The sequence below is a fragment of the Lycium ferocissimum genome, chromosome 9 (genome assembly GCF_029784015.1).
Source record: "Lycium ferocissimum isolate CSIRO_LF1 chromosome 9, AGI_CSIRO_Lferr_CH_V1, whole genome shotgun sequence".
NCBI lineage: Eukaryota > Viridiplantae > Streptophyta > Magnoliopsida > Solanales > Solanaceae > Lycium > Lycium ferocissimum.
Window position 1 is genome coordinate 29748191 of NC_081350.1, and position 23610 is coordinate 29771800.

The 23610-nt window shown below is 38.2% G+C and overlaps 1 protein-coding gene across 1 annotated transcript; it reads left to right on the top strand.

The window, feature by feature from the left end:
* Positions 1-13243: 13243 nt before the first annotated feature.
* On the top strand, positions 13244-21949 carry LOC132030209 (acetylornithine deacetylase). The gene is made up of 10 exons (XM_059419734.1): positions 13244-13670; positions 17588-17832; positions 17914-18022; positions 20150-20288; positions 20369-20426; positions 20502-20519; positions 20798-20920; positions 21078-21231; positions 21315-21348; positions 21522-21949. The coding sequence occupies exons 1-10, from the start codon at positions 13335-13337 to the stop codon at positions 21623-21625; spliced, it is 1320 nt and encodes a 439-aa protein (XP_059275717.1). The 5' UTR covers positions 13244-13334; the 3' UTR covers positions 21626-21949.
* Positions 21950-23610: the final 1661 nt, after the last annotated feature.

The window sequence follows — 23610 nt, forward strand, 5'->3', positions numbered from 1 at the left end:
GCTTGGCTAAGTGGCCATGGATACACGAGAACAAAGTTGTCCCATCCTCCTACTATCGGTGTTTGAAGTATCTCGAAGGCGGTGTCGAAAAGAAGATAGTTCTTTGATGATAAGCCATTTGCGAAGTTGAGTCACACTTCGTCGATGCGAAGTTCTATTTGAAGAACTACATTGTGAGAGAAGTAAAAGTCGATGATATCACAACGACCAACGGTGAGAAGGTCGCAACTAAAAGAGGTGATGAGACCATTGGAAAAGGTGGAGTCGATCTTTGAGGTGCCGCACCGGTCCCGAATAAAGAAAACATTGTGTCTTTGAAAAAAGAAGAAGAAGACAACTCCGTGCTCTGCTATGTTCCAAAGTTGAAGAAGAGGAAGGTCAACCATATCGAAGCTCAAGAAATGTGCTAGGGGGGCTAACTCTTCCCTATCAGACGAATTGACGCAATAAATTTGTCCTCAAAGCTACTTGGAGACTTCGTGGCTCAGAATCCGCCACAAAATATGGCACTCCCTACAAAACGTACAAATGAAGGCTTTGATCCAAATGCTTACAAGTTATTTGTCAAGGCTGGGTACAACCCCAACGAGCCGTCAAAGTTAGGGAAACTTCCATCAGGAGCTACCATGATGCAATCACGTGAAGGTTTGGGATACAAACAACCCCCGCCAGTTCGCATATCTATAAGAAGGGCAAGTACCAACTACATCACTGTGGAAGATGAGTCTGTTGCTTCTAACAAAAGGCCTTCAGTGTTTGATCGTCTTGGAAAGTCGGCCACAAAAGCACGTGTTTGAGAGATTGGGGCCGTTGAAACTAAAGAAGAAAAGGAAGAACAAGTTCCACAGAGAGATTATCAAAGCGTGAAAACGCTTGCTTTGCCTGGAACCCAGAGGGGTATACAAAGTTTGATTCCTTCTAGAATGAGACGACAAACAAAGCTTGTGGTTTCATGTGGGGAGGTGCTAAAAGCAAAGTCTCATACTGTGGTGTATACCAAGGAGCGTGACGAAGATGAGGAAAGTGTAGGTTCTTCATATCATATTACTGCACAAAGTGATCAAGATACTTCATTTCAGATGGAGGTTGCCGAGAAGTTGGAGGACATCTCCTCGTGTTACCACATATCTTTCAATGATGGTGATCCTCGAGAGGATGAAGATGCCAGAGATGCTCCTCCAGAACTTGAAGAAGGGGTGAAGACCACAGTAGACTCTTTGAAAGAAGTTAATCTTGGTACTGATGAAGACCCAAGGCCCGCTACCTAAGTGCTTTTCTAACGGGTGATGAAGAAGACACTTACATGGAAATACTCAAAGAATATAGGGATGTTTTTGCTTGGAGTTATAAAGAGATGCTGGATTAGATCCCAAAGTAGCGATCCATCATACGGCGGTCAAGAATGGTGCCGTCTGTTAAGCGAGGCCCAAAGGCATTTCGGACGATTTGGTTCCTTGATCGAAAATGAAGTCAACAAACTCATTGAAGCTGGCTTTATTCGTGAAGTTAAATATCCTACATGGATTTCAAGTATCGTTCCGTGAAAAAGAAGGCGGCCAAATTCGAGTTTGTGTTGACTTCGGGGATCTTAACAACGCATGCCCTAAAGATGATTTCCGCTTCCCGTCCCGAGAATTGATGATTGATGCTACCCATTGGCTACGGCGATGTCTTTCATGGACGGTTCATCCGAGTATAACCAAATTCGCATGGCACCAAAAGATGAAGAGCTTACTTGCATTTTCGTACACCCAAGGGTATTTATTGTTACAAAGTGATGCCTTTCGGTTTGAAAAATGCTTTGGTGCCACATATCAAAGGGCTATGCGAATATCTTTGATGATTTGCTCCACAAAAATGTTGAATGTTATGTGGATGACTTGGTGGTAAAATCAAGAAAGAGGAGCGACCACTTGCAAGACACGAGAATGGTGTTCGAGCGACTTCGGAGATATCAACTTCGAATGAATCCATTGAAATGTGCCTTTGGAGTTACTTTGGAAAATTCCTTGGTTTCATTGTTCGACATCGAGGAATCGAAATTGATCAAGCCAAAGTTGATGCGATTTTGAAAATGCCCGAGCCTCGAAATATTCATGAGTTAAAAAGTACGCAAGGAAGCTAGCTTACATTAGGAGATTCATTTCGAATTTAGTTGGAAGGTGCCAACCATTCGGTCGTCTCGTGAAGAAGGGCGCCCCTTTCAAGTGGGATGAGGCATGTACTAATGCCTTCGAGAATATCAAGTCATATTTAATGAAGCCTCCGGTTCTAGTAGCCTGTACACGGAAAACCATTGATACTGTACATTTCAGCACAAGAAAGGTCGGTTGGAGCGTTGTTGGCCCAAGAGAATAGCGAAGGGAAAGAAAATTCTCTTTACTACTTGAGCAGAATGATGACACCTAATGAGCTGAATTACACGCCAATTGAAAAGTTGTGTTTGGCGCTAGTCTTCTCGATTCAAAAGCTGAAGCACTACTTTCAAGCTCATAGTGTTAACCTCATTTCCAGAGCAAATCCCATTAAGTTTGTGATGTCAAAACCAGTCCTCGGTGATCGACTAGCAAGGTGGTACCTCCGGTTTCAACAATTTGAGATCACATACATCCTCAAAAAGGCTGTAAAAGGACAGGCATTGGCGGACTTCTTGGCGGATCACCCGATACCTGATGATTGGGAGCTAACCGATGAACTTCCTGACGAAGATGCAATGGTCGTTGAAATTCAATCTCCGTGGAAAATGTACTTTGATGGTGTTGCACAACGTGATGGAGCTGGTGCTGGTGTGGTGTTTGTTACTCCGCAGGGAGAAGTTCTACCATACTCCTTTACTTTGACACAACGTTGCTCCAACAATGTCACTGAATATCAAGCACTAATACTTGGACTTGAAATGGCTGTCGACATGAAGCGATTGCGATTTGCAAGTCTTTGGTGACTCTCGGTTGGTGATCAATCAACTCTTGGGAAGCTACGAAGTCAAGAAGCCTGAATTACTCCCCTATCATGGTTATGCTCAGAAGTTGATAGGATGGCTTGGTGATGTGACTCTTCAGCATGTTCCTAGGAGGGAAAATAAGAAAGCCGATGCTTTAGCTGCTCTAGCTTCAGCGCTTACTCTGCCAGATCAAACACAAGTGACTATCTGTCAAAAATGGGTAGTACCTCCGTCAAATGAGGATGAAGGCGCGGAAAGTGAGCTTGAGCATCTCGTAGCTGTTTACGAAGGCGCAAAGGAAGGCGCGACAACCCATCATTGACTACTTAAGTTATGGGATGCGCCGGAAGACTCGAAGAAGAAGAACCGAGATTCGTCGTCGTGCACCTCGATTCCTTTACTACAAGGATACCTTATATAGAAGATCTTTTGAGGGGATACTCTTGCGATGTTTGGGGGAGGATGAAGCGGTCCCAAGCTTTGCAAGAAGCACATTCGGGAGTATGTGGATCACATCAATCGGACCAAAGCTCCACTTCCACATAAAAAGGATGGGATATTATTGGCCAACGATGGTGAAAGATTGCTTGGACTATGCTCGAAGATGCAAGGCTTGTCAGTTTCATGCGAATTTTATACATCAGCCGCCCGAAGCATTACACCCGACCGTAGCATCTTGGCCATTTGACGCTTGGGGGTTGGATGTCGTTGGTCCGTTGCCGAAATCTTGGTGGACACTTGTACATCTTGGCTGCAACCGATTACTTCTCAAAATGGGCCGAAGCTGTCGCTCTTAAAGAAGTGAAGAAGGAGAATGTTGCGAACTTCATCCGAGTAAACATCATCTACCGCTTCGGCATTCCTCGTTACATAATAACGGACAATGGCAAGCCATTTGATAACAAATTGATGAACAAGATTTGTGATCTCTTCAGTTTCAAGTAGCGTAAATCTTCTATGTATCATGTTGCCGCCAACGGTCTAGCTGAAGCATTCAATAAGACTTTGTGTAACTTGTTGAAGAAGGTTGTCTCCAAGTCCAAACGAGATTGGCATGAACGAATGGAAGAAGTTTTGTGGGCATATAGGACAACTTACCGCACACCAACGCAAGCAACCCCGTACTCACTTGCTTATGGAGTTGAAGCCGATCCTACCACTTGAGCGCCAAATACCTTCTTTACGACTTGCTATTCAAGAAGGGCTCGACCAAAGAGGAAAATGCTCGATTGCGTCTTGCGAGTTAGAAGCACTTGATGAGAAAAGGTTGGAGGCTCAACAAAATCTTGAATGTTATCAAGCCCGTCTATCTCGTGCCTTCAACAAAAAGGTTCGCTTGAGGTCCTTCCAAGTGGGAGATCAAGTCCTTGCGATAAGAAGACCCATCATCGTTTCCCATAAGTACGGGGGCAAATTCACCTCAAAATGGGATGGACCATATGTCGTGCAAGAAGCATATTCAAGTGGCGCTTACAAGCTTGTTGATGCGGATGGCACGAGGATCGGTCCTATCAACGCAAAGTTCTTGAAGAAGTACTATCCTTGAATAAGATGCTACTCCTGGCCCGCAAGAGTATAAACTGTGCACGGCCCCAAAAAAAAAAAAAAATGTCCACTAGGTTGAAAACCCCGCAAGGGGCAGCCTAGGCAAAAGTTAGGACACAAAAAAAAAAAAGTCCGCTAGTTGAAAACCTCGCACAAAAAAAAAAAAAAAAAAAAAAAAAAAACTCATTTTTTCTGAACTACGGTATGACTTGATCCTCTTCACCGAGGTACGTAGGCGCTTAGAGTTTTATTCTAAGTTCAGTCGCATGAGTAAAAAAAAAAAAAAAAAAAACGCATCCCCCTATGCGTTGTTCAAAATGAAGTTCGCCTAACCAGGCGCATGGAGATCGTACATACAAGCATCCTTTTGCTTCAATTTGGACTTTCACTAAATATCAGTAGTCCAACGAAGGCAAATCTCCATGACAAATGGGTTTCTCCAATGGAATGACTGTAATCTCTTAGCAAGTGGTTAAATCAAGGAGTTAAAGTCTGCAAAACTATTGGTCTCCAAATTGAAGGCCTCAAATCCGGCAACTCTTTGAGTTGAAATCCAAAGCCATCGCAACTGCAAGGCGAAGCCTTCAAATATGTTAGTCTTCAAGCTAAAGTTTTAAATTCACCTATGTACGCAAGTTGAAGTCTTAAAATCCGGCAAGCCTTCAAGTTCAATCCTTCAAATCCGTCAAGTTTTCAAGTTGGAATAAAAAAATCTAAGGTGGATTTCCCGAATTTATACTGGGATGATCGAGAGGGTTTCCAACTTTGATTTTTGGATACATATTAGATTAGTAAGTCTAGTTTCCTGAGAATTTAGCGGCTCATGATTTTGATGTTCCTACATCGAGATATGAATTTTCTCGTCGAAAGCTGATTTCAACGAGAAACTGTCGACGTTTTAGCATGTATTCTCAACTTCTTGAATTTATCTGGAACTATTCAGATTGTTTTTGACTTTGATTTTTGGACACATGCTAGATTTATGAGTCTAGTTTCTTGGGAATTTTGCGGCTCATGATTTCAATGCTCCTACGTCGAGATATGAATTTTTTGGCGAGACTGCTCGAATCTGAGAAATATTGGCGTTTCAGCATGTAGAGCCAAATTCTTGGATTTATCTGGGATGATCTATATGTTTGTTGACTTTGATTTTTGGACACATGCTAGATTTATGAGTCTAGTTTCTTGGGAATTTTGCGGCTCGTGATTTCAACGCTCCTACGTCGAGATATGAATTTTTTGGCGAGACTGCTCGAATCTGAGAAATATTTTTTCAGCATGTAGAGCCAAATTCTTGGATTTATCTGGGATGATCTATATGTTTGTTGACTTTGATTTTTGGACACATGCTAGATTTATGAGTCTAGTTTCTTGGGAATTTTACGGCTCATGATTTCAACGCTCCTACATCGAGATATGAATTTTTTGGTGAAACTGCGCGAATCTAAAACTATCTGCGTTTCAGCATGTAAAGCCGCCTGCAAGAACTCCGAGACATGAACAACAACATTTAAGATAAAGCAAATCCCAATACAATAGCAATGTTCAATGAAATAAGTAAATGGTCCTTGATGTTTAAGCACAAAAGAGATATCAATGAGTACTGCAGTATAAACCAAAACGCAAGAAGCTTTTATTACTATCGAGAACATCAACTAATCAAAGGCAGGAAAATAAAAGGAGAGCAAAAAAAAAAAATGTTCCTATAGACTAATCTAAACACAATTTATAATTGATTAAGTCTTGGCGCATCGCTTCTAGACGCTCCTTCTTCTGCTCCAAATCAATCAAGTCGTCAGCATTCGATAAGTCTACGTCAAAGCATGCATCGAACTCGTTGCTTATATCGAGGCTCCTAATTTGGCTTCTTCAACTCCTTTCTCGGTGACTTCTAAGAGGGCTTCTAAATCTCTCTCTTTTTTTCGCAACTTCTCTATCTTCTCCTTCACCTTATCTAGGGATTGATGGATAGAGGATACTTCGGCAAGCTTTTCGTATTCTTCGAGCATGGCATTCGAAAGACGCTCTCCAGCTGCTATAAACGACTCTTTTCTTGCAGCTTCCACATCCTTATCATGTAGAGTTGATCTTGCCTGGTCATATGAAGCAGCAAACTCAAAGAAGGAGTTCAATAATTTTGTCAAAGGTGAAACATCCACATCCTTGCCATCCATCTCTTCGAGGATCACTCGGATCTCATCTTCAAGGGATGAAGCGCGATCTACATCACTTCTCGAGAGCTAGCATACCTTGAATCACCTCCCAAAGAGTAGAGATAAACTTCTTTCGATAGTCTAGGACAACCTTCTTTCCATCAAACACGGACACCGAAGATCTTTGGACGCTTATGTATATCGAACTCAATCTTTCTCTAACTTCATCACGAGGAAGGGAAGTTGAATCTTTTCCTACTACACACATGTAAAAGGTGGTTGCATTAAGTTCGGACCAGATATAGACTCAGTACTATCTTGTGACCCTTCTCGTTGCAATACTCTGAGACCACTTGACTGCACAAGAAAGACGAATAATTAGTAAAGGTCGAGGTATACCTGGTAAACTAAAAGTTTATTTTATCATACCTCTTTAATAGGAGCTGTCATAGTCTTCGAAGGGCTATCAATCTTTGTCAGAGATTTCAACCACAGGAGCTTTAGTATCTTCCAAGCTGTTTGGACGTGCTTTCACTCTCTTAAAGTTACGATCTCCGTTGCTACTCTCGCTCGTTTCTTGGGATAGTCTTTTGGAAGAATAGACGACTTGAGCAGGGCACTCTTCTCCTAAAACATCTGAAGGCAATTGGGCTTCCTTTCCTTGGTGCTGCCCAGACAACTTAGCATTTGAAGCACAAGGGATGTTAGTATTGGGGACTTCATTTGCACATACTTCATCTGATTCTTCCGAGAGTGCGGTAGCAATTGGCCCAACAATATTCATTAAAGTCTACGGGTGTTTGTCAAGGAAATCCCGTGCGTCTTCTTCCACCAGTGCGGTAGTCGGTGAAGAGAGTTTCTTTACATTGGAAGTGATTGAAGGAAAAACTGCTCGTGACATAGATCGATCCATCGTGCAAATCCTCCAAAACATGAGCCCTTCGTCTAGAGATACATCACGGACATCATTCCCCAAAATACCAGGCTTGTTTTGATAAAACCCAAATTGACGACTGAAGCGATGTGGACTATATGGCTCAATGATGAATGAATTATCGCACCTCAGAGGGAGATAGTTAAAACGGATATTCATAAAATAACTTGACTCCAGCTCTGGCGCTCTACCACCATCTACATAATAGTAAGGGTGAGAATTATTTAGCATGGTTGATGTCCAAATCGCGCTTTCCCCAATATGAATGCGTCTTCTCGCGTCGCTTTTGTCAAAATACTTCGCACCACCTTCCCCTGAGTAGGCCACCATCTTGGGGATAGATGGTCCATGGGTAAGTGGATAATGAGTTTTAAAATAATGGGCAAGCCAGCCATAAACATAATGAATAGGAAAGCAAACTTTAATTTGATCAAGTTGCGAGGAAGATGAAATCTTATTCAAGCCATTGTAGATACTTGCCAAAACTGGAATAGCAAGGCCGACCTTCCGTCCACTCGCCATCATGCTTGCCATCTTGAAAGTCCCTGGACGAATGAAATCACCTTTCTCATTTGGGAAGACGAAAGCGCACAACCAACAGGACAAGAAAGCTGCCAAATATGTATCGTCTCTTTTGTCATACATCACCCCAAGCTTGGAAAATACCGCGTCTTCCGTGTTTGACCATGTTGTCGTATCGGGTAAAGTCCCGATGTAGGATTATGTGTCGACTTGAGACGAGCAGATTTCTTTTCCTTCCTTGGTGGAGCGAGGTTCATACCTTAAAGGTTTCTTGCACCAAAATTTTATCCACTTGCTCAATGAGACTTCTTGGTCAACACCCCGGAGATGATGGAAGGCTGCGAACAAATATTCACAAGCTCGAGAAACATATCTTGTTCTTCTATGGTCTAATCCTGTAAGTTCCTTAGCCTCAGGAACCACTTCTTCATAAAGAGAACCCCAAATAGGTAAGCCTCCAAGAACATGTAAGTCCCAAAGGGAAATGGATAATTCGCCAACAGATGTAAGGAGTGTATTCGTCTTGGGGCACCAAGCTTCGCAAAATGCTTGCGAATATCCGAATTGCGATCGTAAGTAAAAAAGTGAAGCGTAAACCGCATCATAAATCGAGCCGTACCCAAGATTTCTTGGCTCCGCCCAAGTATATCTTCAACCCATTCCTAATACCCTGGAATGTGACGATACTCTCCCTCAATCATTAATGTGTCTCACCAACATATCTCTCCTTAAATTATACGACGAGCTAAGCACGGTAGCGCGGATGCAATGTTGCATGATGATGGTTTGGTGCTTGGAGTGACCACATCTTGGATGATCGATTAGAATTTTGGGTTTTCTCCGACGTCCAATTTGCCATATGAAGCGGATTCCTCAAAGAAGGCCACGGACTCGCATAACGCCCAGCTAGTATGGTATGAATCAAGAATCTAGTTTGGTCCGCGCCATCTTCAGTCTCAACTACGAGATACCTTAGTTTGGTGGATGGGGAAGTGTAGTGTCTGAAGTAAACCATCTCTTCAAGCTGCAAAGGACAAGAGAAGTTATTAGTAGCAGACTTGGACGTATATCCATAGGTACAAAGACCTTGACAAATGAACTCCCTAAATTCTTAAGGCGGGGACGAGTGTCCATCCCTTTGCGCCGTAAGATTACCTTACCGTTCTTAGGGCGGGGACGAGTATCCATCCCTGTGCGCCGTAAGATTACCTTACCGTTCTTAGGGCGGGGACGAGTAACCATCCCTTTGCGCCGTAAGATTACCTTACCGTTCTTAAGGCGGGGACGAGTGTCCATCCCTTTGCGCCGTAAGATTACCTTACCGTTCTTAGGGCGGGGACGAGTATCCATCCCTGTGCGCCGTAAGATTACCTTACCGTTCTTAGGGCGGGGACGAGTAACCATCCCTTTGCGCCGTAAGATTACCTTACCGTTCTTAGGGCGGGGACGAGTAACCATCCCTTTCGCCGATTCCTTACACACTTCTTAAAGATTACCATCCTTTTAAGACCGTTCTTAGGGCGGGGACTAGTATCCACCCCTTTGCGCCTCAAAACTATCTTCTTCATGCATGGGTCCTTCCCTTGAACGAGAACTCATCATTGTTGTTTAAAAAAAAAAAAAGAAGAAAGATGACAAAACGAAGCGCGAACCAGACGAAAAAAAAAAAAATTACCTTGCCACTATACTTCTCCTGGCTTGTAAATTGCAATTGATGTCGACAGATGGAATTAACAGGTTAAGGGCTTTATATAGATTGTGAAAGCTAGGGGTGGAAATACGTTTCTCGATGTGGGAACATGCTTAACGCGGCTAAAAAAAAAAAAAAAAAAAAAGAAATTGATACCGACATGAATTAGGTATTAATCTTCAAAATGGAATTACACAGGATGGACGAGTGGTGGCGGCGGTATAATTTCGCTCGCCAATTAGATATGACGTATGCCATCTGTGGCCATGTACATGTAGAGTTGGAGAAGGTTTTGTTTTTTTTTTTGCTCGCAATCATGAAAAAGTGAAAATGTTTTGCAAGCTTAAAATTTAAACGTCAAAAGTGTAACTTTAGTTATCCATATTAACCAAATAGGAGTACATTTTATTTGATACAGTGATCTCAAAGATGGATATTTCCAACAGAAGGCATGCAGTATAAGTGGATGGCATCAGCTACGTCTTTTTTTTTTTTGGACGTTAAAATTTACACAATATTCAGATGTGACGTCTTCATAATACTTCAAAGCCAGTCTGCAAAAGTTTAGACACTTCGACAAGCCTTGAAGTAGGGGGCATTTGTGGATAACGAAATTTTATTAAATTTAAATTCATAAGAAATTTGGATTATATTAAATTCAAGATATATTAGTTCAAATAAATATTATGGATTAATATAATTGAATTAATTATTTAAGTCCAATAAATATGGATTTGATTAATAATCCAATTTTTATGGGCTAGTCCATTAATTTGGGTTATAAATAATGAGCCCACTTTGCTAAGCCCAAGATGTCATCTTCCTAGAGGCCCGAATTGGTGTCACGTGTCAAATGACGTGGCACGCCAAGTCAAGTAAAGGAGCCTATAGTGTCATGCCACGTGTCAAAATGATGCAGCATGCCTAGTCAAATCAAAGGCCAATAAAGATGTGCCACGTGTACAAGTGACATGTTCCGGCCAATCAAATATCGACATGTCAGCTTAATTCTGATTGGTCGAAAGAAGCCTGTCCTTATCACAACTCCCCCATCCTACAACTATAAATAGGGGTCTCATAATTCGGAAAAAGGGACATAAGTTCTAACAAGAAGCCGGGGAGAGCTCGTGGATCAAACGCCGCATTTCTCTACAAGCCGAAAGCATTCAAGCATTCAAGTATTTCTCTAGAAGTTCTAGAGATGGGTTATAAGATTCAAGACCAAGCTCAAAAGCCCTTGAATTCAAGTCCAAGTCAAAATCAAATCCATCAAGTTCAAGATCAAGCTCAAAAGCCCTTGAATCTCTATTGTTGAAAAGACGAATCTAGAGATCATAGAGATTGTAACACTCATAAAATCAAATACAACGACGATAGTCTTGATTATTAAGAATTTTATTGTCTACAATTCCCTCTAAGTCTCATCTAATAAACGGAAACTATGTACTCTTCAAGGATCAATTTTTCAACAATAAAAGGTCAAAGCCCTTCGATAGTTCCATATTGATTAAAATGGTTAAATAATACTCTTTCCGATCCTAAATAATTGAGGTTTTAAGCTTGAACACATAGATTAAGAAATTCACTAACTCCTAAAAACCGAGAGGAGTATTGACTTAATTACCCTTAATTATGATTTTCTTTCTTTTTAGGTTGACATAATTATTATGGGGATATGGGAGTATGTCAAGGGCAAATTTAAAAAAAAAAGAACTAAATGATTTCTTGATTTTGTGAAACATCAATAATTTGGACTAATTTTTAGAGGCTAAAACCTTAATTATTGTGGACCAGAGGGATTATAATTTTTTTCTTTTCTAGGCTTCAAACATTGTGTGCCACATCATAAAATTGTTATTACGAATACATTTTCCAACTAAAAGTATACTTGACGTGATACAACGTGACTTTTTGTTATAAAACAGAAAAAATTGGTCTTTGTTACACTATTTCTAATAGTTGAACAAATTTTCAATTACAAAACAAAAAAATAAAGTACTAATTAATATGTTGTGTAAACTAAAAATGAGGTCAAAAGCAATATAGTAAAAACAAATTGCTATCTTCCTTTTTATTAATATTAATATGCTGTGTTTATCCGAATACATGTTCTTAGAATGAATTAAATTATAAAGTAACAAATATGACTCGGTAAAGTCAATTTGGTAATTTAATTAACGGAAAAGGGCCTAATATGTCCTTAAATTATAGGATTTGGTATAAAAACGCCCTCTGTTTATCTATCTGTTCTAAATGCCCTCGCCATCAACCTATTGGGCCTAAATTGCCCTCATTTTTAACGGCCCATTTAAAAATATAATTAAAAAAATTATTTATTATGTGGCATGACTCTATTGGCTAATTTTAAAATAAAATTAATTAATTAAAATTCCAACTCAAAACCTAGATCCACCTAAAATCCATACCCGCCCCACCTAAATGCCCTATTAATTTTCTTATTGGTTCTTTGAATTTGCCAATTTGCTGGGATTTGTGGAAATTTAGTTTCTATATTGAAGCATTTTCATAGTGGTTTTTGTGACATCCCAGCTTAGGAGGAAAATCCTATATCAGCAAAACACAAGAGAGATGTTGGGTATATAAGTAAGCATTGCTTACCTCCTAGTGACGCATTTTAAAGACGTGCGGGCCTAGGCCCGAATCACTAGTGGGCTGGGTTGTTACAGATGGTATCAGAGCCACTCTTGTGTCAGCCTTATCGATGATGGGTCACAGTTCAACTGAATTTAGGCAAATCCCGGGTAGGGATAAGAGGGGGTGTATGTGACACCTTAGCTTAGGAGGAAAGTCCCACATCGGCAAAACACAAGAGAAATGCTAGGTATATAAGTAAGCATGTTTTAACTCCGGAAACACACGTTTTAAAGCTCGAGAGGCCAGACCAAAGGCATAGACAATATCTTAATGTGGTACCGTTACGCTTTTTCTCTCGCTTCTTTAATGAATGCACAGTGGAGTGAAGTTTTCAGTAAAATCTGCACCATTGCTAGTCTAATTTTTTGGTTATGGGTTTCATTGTTATGCTTTTTTTGGTTCTTGGAATTTGCTGATTTGATGAGATTAATTCCATACAATTGGTGATGAAGATGATGAACGGTCTAAGAAAGATGAAGAACAGGGAAGATTATTGACAATTCATTTTAGTTTAATAGAGCGTTTAGACGGGACAGGTATAGTTTTAGGTGGATCCGGATTTTGAGTTGAGATTTTAATTAATTATGTTTATTTTAAAATTAGCTTATAAAATCATGCCACATAATAAATAATTTTTTTAATTATATTTTTAAATAGAGCCGTTAAAAAATAAGGGTAATTTAGGCCTAATAAATTGCGGGCGAGGGCATTTTCAAGCCAATAGGTAAACAAAGAACATATTTGTATCAAATCCGATACTCTTCAGACCCTTTTCCGTTTATTCAAAGGAAAAAAGGTGTCGCAGTTAAAGTGTCAAAGTTCTCAAAACTTCTTTCCTAGGTTTGGTCTGTTCCTAAAAGAGAGCATCAACTTACCACTCCAAATATTTCCACCATGGCTACTCCTTCACCTTCTGTAAAGCAGATTTTGGGTGATCTAAACAAAGATTCATTTACAACCCTTTTAGGGAAACTGATTGGTGAATCTAAATATGTACAAAACAACCCACCTGAACTTATCCCTGAAGAAGACAGGATTGTGAATCATGTTCTTGAAACTCTTCTTCCTTATAGTACAACCACTGGTGGTGGACCACTTGTCATTAATCATGTTACTTATAAGCCTAAAAGGGGTAACCTTATTGTGGAGTATCCTGGTACTCAACCTGGAAAAATCTTGTCTTTTGTTGGAATGCATATGGATGTTGTCACTGCTAATCCTACTGATTGGGTATGTTGATATGATTTTTGCTACCCCATTTTGTTATTTTTGATGTGCTATGTAAAGTTGGTTTTTTTTAATTTTTATTGGAATGCATATGGATGTTGTCACTGCCAACCCTAGTGTTTGGTTATGTAGATATAATTTTGTTAGCCTTTTTTATTGTTTTAGATTTTTTATGTAAAGCTGGTTGCTTTTTTTTTTTTTTTTTTTTTTTTGCTTATGGTGGTTCTTGTCTTTTCTTTATGTGATGGTGTTTGACTGGATTCATAATAGGGAGTTTAAAGATGTTTATTTGACTTATATGAAGTAGATTGACAGAGAAAACGTTACATCAGAAACATCAAAAATTAAGAATTGATTAGTTGAATTAATTGAAATTCTTGAGAGTTGTATAAATTAATAATATTATTGTGTGATATAATTTGGCTTGCCCTTTTCATTATTTTTGATTTACTATGTAAATGCTATTTTCCCTTTCGAGCTTTCTTACTAGATTGACCATAGAAGCTTCCATACTTGCATTTTTGATTATGAAAAAAGGTTCCCCCAAAACCGACACAGTTGAACAAGTAGAGTATACTAGAGCGCTTGAGAGAACCATATCGAAAGTTGGTTGCCTTTTTTGCTTATGGTGGTTCTTGAGTTTTGTTCTAGTTGACAGCGTTCTTATGGTGTTAACTTATGCTATGTTACTGGACCCCTAATAGAGAGCTTAAAGGTGTTAATTTGGTTTATGCGAAGTATTTTAATTATGGTAGTGGAAGAAAATACTAAAATTGTGATTGAAGAGTAGATTGACAGAGAACATTGCATCAAATTTTAAAATTTGAGTAGTTAAATGAATTTAAATTTTCGAAAGTTTACTCAGCCCGGAAAAATCGTCTTTTGTTGGAATGCATATGGATGTTTTCACTGCCAACCCTAGTGATTGGGTATGTAAATATAATTTTGCTACCCTTTGCTTTCATTATTTTTTATGTGATATGTAAAGCTGGTTGCTTTTTTGCTTATGGTGGTTCCAGGGATGCTTTTCTGTTTGATTGCTTTTGATGCTGGATTGCTTTCTTATGGTGTTAAGTTTGTGGTCCTTTACTTCATTTTTATATGATGGTGTTTTGATTAAACACATAATAGGGAGTTTAAAGGTGTTAAGTTGGCTTATGTGTGAAGCATTATATTTGTAGTATTGGAAGAAAATGTTAAAATTGTGATTGAGATTGACAGAGAAAACATTACATTAAAAAAAAAAAAGGGGTCCTTAAAAATGGAGAAAATGACTTCTTTGGTGGAAGTAGGGAAAACAAGTTTTGTAAGTGGCATTCCACTCCAGAGGCGGATCTAGGATTTGAAAGTGTCGGGTGCCATAATTTTTTTCAATGTACATCTTGTTAAGAACGTGTTGGGTCTGGTCCATCTCTTTTTAGTTTATTCGGGTCAATTTAATAGCCTATTTTTTATTTGCAAATATGAAAATTACATCTCAAAAATGAAGAAACGAACATAATTAACATCTTAAACAAGGAATCACACCCATTAACAACAAGGTAAAATCAACATTTTCACCAAGGGACTTGCATCTTTTATGTATATTAAAAAATGAACTTGCACAAGTAAAATAACATCTTCAATAAGGGAATTACACCAATCAAAATAAGAAAAATAATAGAAAAGCTCTTCAATAGATAATTACACCCCATAAGTAAATGTAGAATTAGATAAACTACAAGTTCTCAAAAATAAATCATAAATTTCATGTTTTTTCTAAGCAATGCTTGTGAAATTTCCATCACAATTTAAGTAGTAAAGTGATTTAAATTGAATTTAACAATTATAGAATAGCACAATTTTTTATAATACACTCCCTCCGTCCATTTTTATTTATCCACTATACTAAAAATATATGTCTACTTTTACTTGTAAGTTGTATAGTTTGAAAAATCAAGACATAATTTACCATTTTATACCTATTTTACCCTTATTATTAAGTACTCCAATTCATTTCTCATTTTATTTATTGCTTATTAAGAGTGTCCTAAGTCAAATATAGACAAGTAAACATGGACGGAGGGAGTAATAAACAAAAGAAATTATAAAAAATAAAAATAAATTGAATTTTGATCTCAATCCAAAATTCTCATTGAGACCTAAGTTTTTCGATTTAAATACTCACAGATTGGAGATTAAGAAAAATGCTTAATTTAAGGGATTTTGAAGTTTCTATTTGTGTGTTCTCGCTAGAGATTACAGATAAAATAATAGAATAGAAGAAAGACAATATAAATAATAAAAAGATAAATAGAAAATTGGGAGAGCCGAAAAGGGAATTACTGGTACAAAGGAACTAAAAAGCACAAGAAAAACGGGAGTCGGAAATGTTCAAGATAGATTCAAACTTGTGTCTACCAGCCATGACACCTTTGTCTAATTTGCGACTGGGGGTGGCAGGATCAAATATTTAACCTAGTTTAAGCAAATTGCAACATAGGTATATAAAAAATTTATCAATCTAGGGGGTGCCATGCCACCCCCACCCTAAAGGGTGGATCCGCCGCTGTTCCACTCCTCCCCATCCTCCAACACACCCACCCACCCCCACCCCCACCCCCACCCCCCATAGCCCCAACCAACCTCCACTCTGCTATTCTACCAGGTACTTGCTACCTCCCACTGGTATAGGTACCGAGGCTTAGGTAGATGTGGAGAAATCACCTAGCGGTTTTTTTGTTTTTGTTTTTGTTCGAATTTGAAATAAGATCTCCCAGTCCCATGGTTTTCATCTCACAAATAAATTTCTACTGGACATTGCTCTTCTTAGCATGATATTTTGTGATACGGAACTATACAACTTTAGGGTAATCTTCATGAGCGTTGTTCTCATCATATGTTGCTTATTATGCTGCTCCAGCAAATGCATTCCATACAATTGCCATTTGAACGCTAGAGTGTTGCCTTTACAAGTTAGCAATGTGGCAAAGATTTAAGTGAGCTCAATATTTTCATTGTACTATTTGGAAATAAGCGACAAGTTAGGATAAGTAGTTCACAGATTTGCACCTTGAACTGCTATTATGTTCGAGAATTTTCTCTATTAATTTGAGCTAAAATGTTGAGACCTGCTTTACTCTCCCTCTATGAATTAGCTGAAATGCTGAGAAAGGTATTAGACTGTCTTCCCTTTCTTGGCACAAAGACATTAAAGTGAACACAGGGCCATAAAGTAAAACAGCCAGCAAGCAACCCTTTATCCAACTATATGGATCATACTTTAGAAAATTTTATGAATGTAACTTCAATAAAATGTCTGAAGCAGACAGGGACATGTGAAAGGTTTGAAGAAAAAGGAAACTATCAAACTTAGGGAACAACATGGAAGATAAGAAAAATGACATGGCAGTTTCTGCATTGTTACGCGGATAATCCAAATACTCTTTCAGCAGCATTCTCAGTTTCTTTAATCAGACACTGAAGTTACATCCTTATGGATTTAAAACTTCTTTACCAGATGCAAGAGAATAGAAATACAAAAGTGATATTGCACTTATCTGAATGGTTACTTCTTGTTATCATTTTATTATATTTTTATTTCCTTTAGAGGTTGGAGATTTTTGGATTTAGATTGTATGAGGAATGTAAAGTCATCCAGGAAGATGTACGATTAGACTCCAGTAATAATTTCTCCATGGCCTGATTTAAACAAGAATTCACCACCAGGTGTCCATGTTGAATGCACATGTGCCGCTTAATTAATTTTCTATATGTTGCTTCAGATTTGCTTTGGCAGGTTAAGTGTGCGGGGAGGGGAAAGTATGCTTGTGGTCGAGAGCAGGAAAAAGATTTCTACCCTTATTGATGCTGATTCATAAGTCAGCAATGATATTATGATAATGATGTCTCATATAATGGCAAAACAATTTTGTATGCAGGAATTTGATCCCTTTTCATTGAGCATCGATGGTGATAAACTTCGGGGACGTGGAACTACTGATTGTTTAGGTCACGTGGCTCTTGTCTCTGAGCTTATGAGGCGGCTGGGAGAGACAAAGCCACAGTTAAAATCCACTGTGGTTGCTGTTTTCATAGCCAGTGAAGAGAACTCGTCTATCCCTGGAGTTGGTGTAGATGCATTAGTGAAGGATGGATTGCTCAATAAGTTAAAAGAAGGCCCTCTGTAAGTAACTGTATGCAATGGTATCAAGTTTCATTGCAGAGACATAGTGAATTTATTTATATTGTTTATTCCTCTACATAGATTCTGGATTGACACAGCAGATAAACAGCCATGCATTGGTACTGGTGGCAGTATACCGTGGAAGCTCCATGTTACCGGAAAGCTTTTCCACAGTGGTCTGGCCCACAAGGTATTCTTTCTTTTTCTACTGTTTGACATCTAAGCTTTTCGAACTTAATTTAAACTTTTATGCCAAATTGCCTTTGAAAAAACAATGGAAACATCATTGCATATGCCGGTATCACTTTCATCAGCTCCTTTTATCTCAACTGTTATGAATGGTAATCCGCCACCTTGAAGTGCTTGTTAAACGTCCTTTAGTTAATCCTAACAATAATTAAAGGAACGCTTTTCTATAAATAATGTTGACAGAAGATTCAGAGTTTTCTGACGCCAACAGATAAAGCAAGAGTGTTTTTGACCCAAAATTGTAAAGCTTGAGATCTGTTGGATGATTTGTGAGTTCCTCATGTAGATTCAGATATTTTTTTTTCCCTTGCTGCTTATGTATATTTTGAACATTCATAACTTTTAAAATGTGTTATCCTAGGTTGAGTGGGAAAGGAGGTTTAAGAGACATCATGGGTGTAAGTATTGTGATGTTTATCCTCTTGATGCCTCTTGAAGTATTCCATGACTTATGATGAGTGTAGCTCATTGTTTATTAGTAAACACTCACTTGCATCTGAGGTTTTCAACTTTTGTGGTATTTATGTTATTTGGTAGGATATGTCAATGTACTGGATCTCGTAGCTCACTGACTTTTATTATCATTCCCCAGTCGGTATAAGTATTCATGGCTTTCTCAGTGACATTAACTCCGCAAGGAGAACGTTGGATATCTGTTAGAGCCGCTTTAGTTAGACTGGTCTTTGACATTATTGGATGTTAGTTAGTGAAATGGAGATCACCAAAATTTCAGGATCTCTGGAGCAGCTATTCAACCAATGCTAATACGCGTGAATCCTTTAGGCCTTAATAAGAATTTATCTTGTTGCCTAAATCACCGGATGAAGAGTTGTTTTTGCTTTTCTCTTAGCTATGGAACAACTTGGAAAATAATTCATAGAAGCTCTCCTTGGCCAATTCTTTTGTCCAAACACCCAAATCTTTGCTCCATGTCATCAAACCTCCCATGCATCGTTCCAAATTGTTCAACTAATTGTTCAATATGGTCTCCCTATTGGCTTGTTATATCCTTTTGCAATTGCTCTTTTCATCTTGGTCCTTCTGTCCTCTCCATATTTTTTGAAAAATGATTTGTTAATGAATTAGGTATATCTGTAGATTACCATTTTTGAGCTAGGACGAATATCTTGCTTTTTGCAAAGTAGAGTTGTGCAGGTGTAGAGTGGTCTAACGCAACAACCTATGTTCTTGTTAATAAGATTACTTCTTTGTCTTTTAGCATTGTATGTCCAATTTTCTCCTCTTGCGCATAAGTCTCCCTCTACCACCTGCTAATTTGGATTGTTTGGAAAACACCTTATCTCTCTATCATCAACCTCTGCAAGTGAGTGAAGACTATTGATAGTTTGAGTAGAGAAACCAATGGGACGACCTCTCATCACAAAATTATTTGTTGTTGGGTTGAGATACATAAAACTCCAACACTAGTTCTAGAATATAATCACCTGGTGGGTGTCTTTGAATGATAAGAAAAGTTAGAAGAGAGTGAAATCTGATCAGTTGTATGAATGTGTGTGTTTTCATAAAATTAGGCACATTTTCTTTCAATCTTTTATATTTCTCTTGAAGTATGAGGAATGATCTTCCCGACCCTTGTAATGCCACAATACTAAGGAACTTCCTATATTTGTTAAACTTCTTGGAGCAGAAATATACATATGTTTGTTCCTTGAACTTCCATTTCCTGAGTATGTTGCTATGGCCTACGGAAGCCAAGTGGAGTAATGACACAATAAGAGGAACAACTTTCTTCTGATTGGATTTACCCTGTGCTCCACTCGTACCAACTTTCTGAATTCTGACTTGGACTAGCTCTCTGTGATGTCATTAGATTTGTTACGTGCAATGAAATAAATTCAGCTATTCATTAATGCGCTAAGTCTTTACCCAATCACTTGAGTTGAATGGTTGACCAAAAACAGACACTCTTCAGTTGAGTACTTGCGAAACCTCCTTGGATCAATACAACTTTATCATCTGGAATACAGTAAAATTCAAACCTTTTTTCTGTATAAAAACATTCTAATACTCCAATGTGTTTGTATGACATTTTATGGCAAATGGTTAGGCTATCAATCCTCTGGAGCTTGCTATGGAAGCACTCAAAGAAATCCAGTCCCGCTTCTATAGAGATTTCCCTGCCCACCCTAAAGAAAAAGTCTATGAATTTGCTACACCATCAACCATGAAACCAACTCAGTGGTTTTGTAAGTTCTTCAATTCTAGGTGAAAATATTGAGCTTATCTTCTCCAGTTGCTTTTATGTGCTAAATTATTTGCTCCACAGATCCTGGGGGTGGAATCAACCAAATTCCTGCTGAGTGCACTGTTTCTGGAGATGTTAGGTAAGTTTCTTGATTCAAACCCTCCTTGAGATCTTTCATTAATGATGATATCTAATCACATCTGTTTCTTTGCAGGTTGACTCCATTTTACAGGTATGTGTTTTGTTCTACGTTATTCCTTTTCAGTTCTTCATAAAGTAGATCAATTTAATAAGAAATATCATAGTGGTCTCATACCTTATTACACATTACTTTATCCTTTTTTATCTGGAATTTTAGTTATATCCCTTTTTTATTTTTTTTTTTATTTTTTTTTATGTGGTGTTTTTCAACTGCAAAATCAAAACTTTTGAGCTTCTGTTTCAAAACAGGAAATGAACAGACGAATCTTTTGAAAATGCTCGGAATTCTAACAATGCGTTCTTGTTCAGTGTATTAGATGCTATGAAGAAATTACAAGAATATGTTGATGACTTAAATGCCAACATTGAAAAACTTGATTGTCGAGGCCCTGTTTCAAAATATGTCCTGCCAGATGAGAACTTAAGGGGCAGGTATGCTGTACTCTTCTTTGAAAAGATGAGAAATCATATGATAACTTTGGATTGTCCATAAAAGCTAGAGCTCAAATTTTCTTCCTTAGTTTATCTTATCATTCTTTTTTCTCTGACCTTTTCGTTAGCAATTAATGTTCCGACTCTTATCCACCAGAATCACTATAAGTTTCGACGAAGCTTCGTCTGGAGTTGCTTGTGATCTCAATTCTCGGGGGTTTCATGTACTATGCAAAGCTACTGAAGAGGAAGTTGGGCATGTAAAACCATATTCTATTACTGGTACTTTGCCATTGATAAGAGATCTGCAGGTGCATAACTTCTTTCAAATTTACTTGTTTGGCCTTCTAGAAACTTGAATTTGCAATATCTTAATTCATTATTTGTTTGGCAGGACGAGGGTTTTGATGTTCAAACTTCTGGCTACGGTACATCACTCTATTTTTTGATATCTGTAACATACTTTCTTACCTTGACACAATTGCATTTGCTTAAAGTTACTGTGTAATTTCATTCCTTGTTATAATGTCTGATTGTGCTTTCTTGTTAATCGAGTCGAATAAACTTTTAATCTGAACTTCTTGACATGAATGAAATGCAGGCTTAATGGCTACATACCATGCAAAGAATGAATATTGTCTATTTTCTGACATGTGCCAAGGCTACCGGGTCTTTGCAAGCGTCATCTCACAGCTGGAAGATTGATGCTGACAAGAATAAGATTTGATATAATAGATGAAAAGCTATACTAGTGCTGGTTCTATGTTGAATCTGTGATTAATCCTTCCAAGTACTTGAGATGATAATTTAACTTCTACTAATTTGAGGTCAATTTTAGCTTCTTAAAAGTAAATCCCTGGTGTTACAGTATTTGTTTGACTTTCATGGCAATCTCATCAGTGTACCTATAGCAGCGGAAGTTGCAAAATTGGTCTAGGGATTTGTGAAATAGTGATTGTTCTAGTTTGTCCTTAACGTCCAATTTATTTTTAACAATGTCAAGGAGCTTCTAACCATTGTTTCAGCAAATCTATCTCCCACCGTCGTTGGTTTTATTTTGAGTGATTCAAAATTTAATGTCTCTTTTAGACAAAACTCTTTGTGAAAAGATGCATCCAAATCTTTCTGGGACACACTGAATAGATGTATCAAGTGTTTCAAAAAGGACGTATCTCTTCCCTGATGGTTATGAGTAGCATTAGTTATGTTTCTTCTTCTGTTATGTACGTAACCCATCTGCTGAAGATAATCACTTGGAAGTCTCATACTTTGCTCTTCTCTTTGTCACTATCTTCAAGAGTTCCTTTTCTTTACTGAGTTTGTTGCATATTTAAAGTAGGACGTTACTTTGCTATTTGCATTAGGCTAACCAACGAAATCTATTTTGAAGACAACTCCTTCCATAGTGAGCCTTGAACGGATTTTTCACCTCCAAACTATATCTCTTCTTTTATAGTTATCTCTTATGTCTTGTTTGTTGATTAAATGTTCTTTGTGTTACCATCTTTACTATGTTAATAACATCCTTTAAATTCTCTACCAAGTTCACTTAGCTTCTCCAGTTCTGAGAATTTCAAGAATTAACATTATAAATAATCTTTTATGAATTTGTTACAAAATCTGACACTATCTTTATGATGGTTATTTTCATATTATGATGGCTTAAGTGAATACTGTTGGAAGAATTTTTAAAATATTGGTAGCGAGGAAGATTGGTAATTCAAATTTTTGAGATATTTTAGTTTCGAACTTTGAACTTTTGCCTTGCGCGCAAACTTCAGGCATGTTTGTCGGAAGTTTGGCCTTGGCAAGCCAAACTTTAAGCATGTTTGTTGGAAGGTTGGCCTTAGCAAGCCAAACTTTAGGAGAAAATATCGAAACTTAAGCCTTTACAAGGCAAATTTTAGGCAAAAATATCGGTAAGTTATTGTCAAACTTTATAGGCGATTTTTTTTAACTTCAGTCGCGTATACTTGAAGTTGATTCTAAAATAACTAAACATGCAAATTTACATACAATGCATTAGGCCAAACTTATGACAAAAATTTCGAAACTTTAGCCTTTACAAGCCAAAAAGTGGGCAAAAATATGAGAAGTCATTGTCAAACTTTATATGCAAGTTTCAGCCATGTACACATGAAGCTGATTCTAAAATGACTAAACATGCAAATTTATATACAATGCAGCTATGGCTTAAATAGTAACCCCATATCCCAATATCGGCTATCTTTGCGGGCAATTTGCACGATTGACCTTCTTTGGGGGTGGTCTTTAATATTTGTCCCTCAAATTGCTGGTTCTTTCGCCTAAAATACCCTAAGGTTTTCGAACCCGGCTTAGTCATAAAAATAAAAATAAATTCGCAAGACAAGACTTCGTGAAAAGTCTGCCTTATGCGGCAGACTTTGCGTCAAGGCATATCTAAAAGTCTGCCGGATACGGTAGATTTTGCTTTGTAAGGAAGAATTTTAGTTATGCGCTTGGCGCAACGTTCGTCCGCATGACAAAGACGACTTTAGTTAGCCTTAAGGCAACTCACGCATGATAAGACAGACATTTTGCAAAGCCTTGCCTTGAGGTTTTTTTTTTTTTTTTTTGACTGAGCGGGGATTCAAACTTAGAACCTTGGGGTATTTTTGCCCACCTTTTTAAGCGAAGGACAAAAATTAAATACCAGTGCCTCTAAAGGT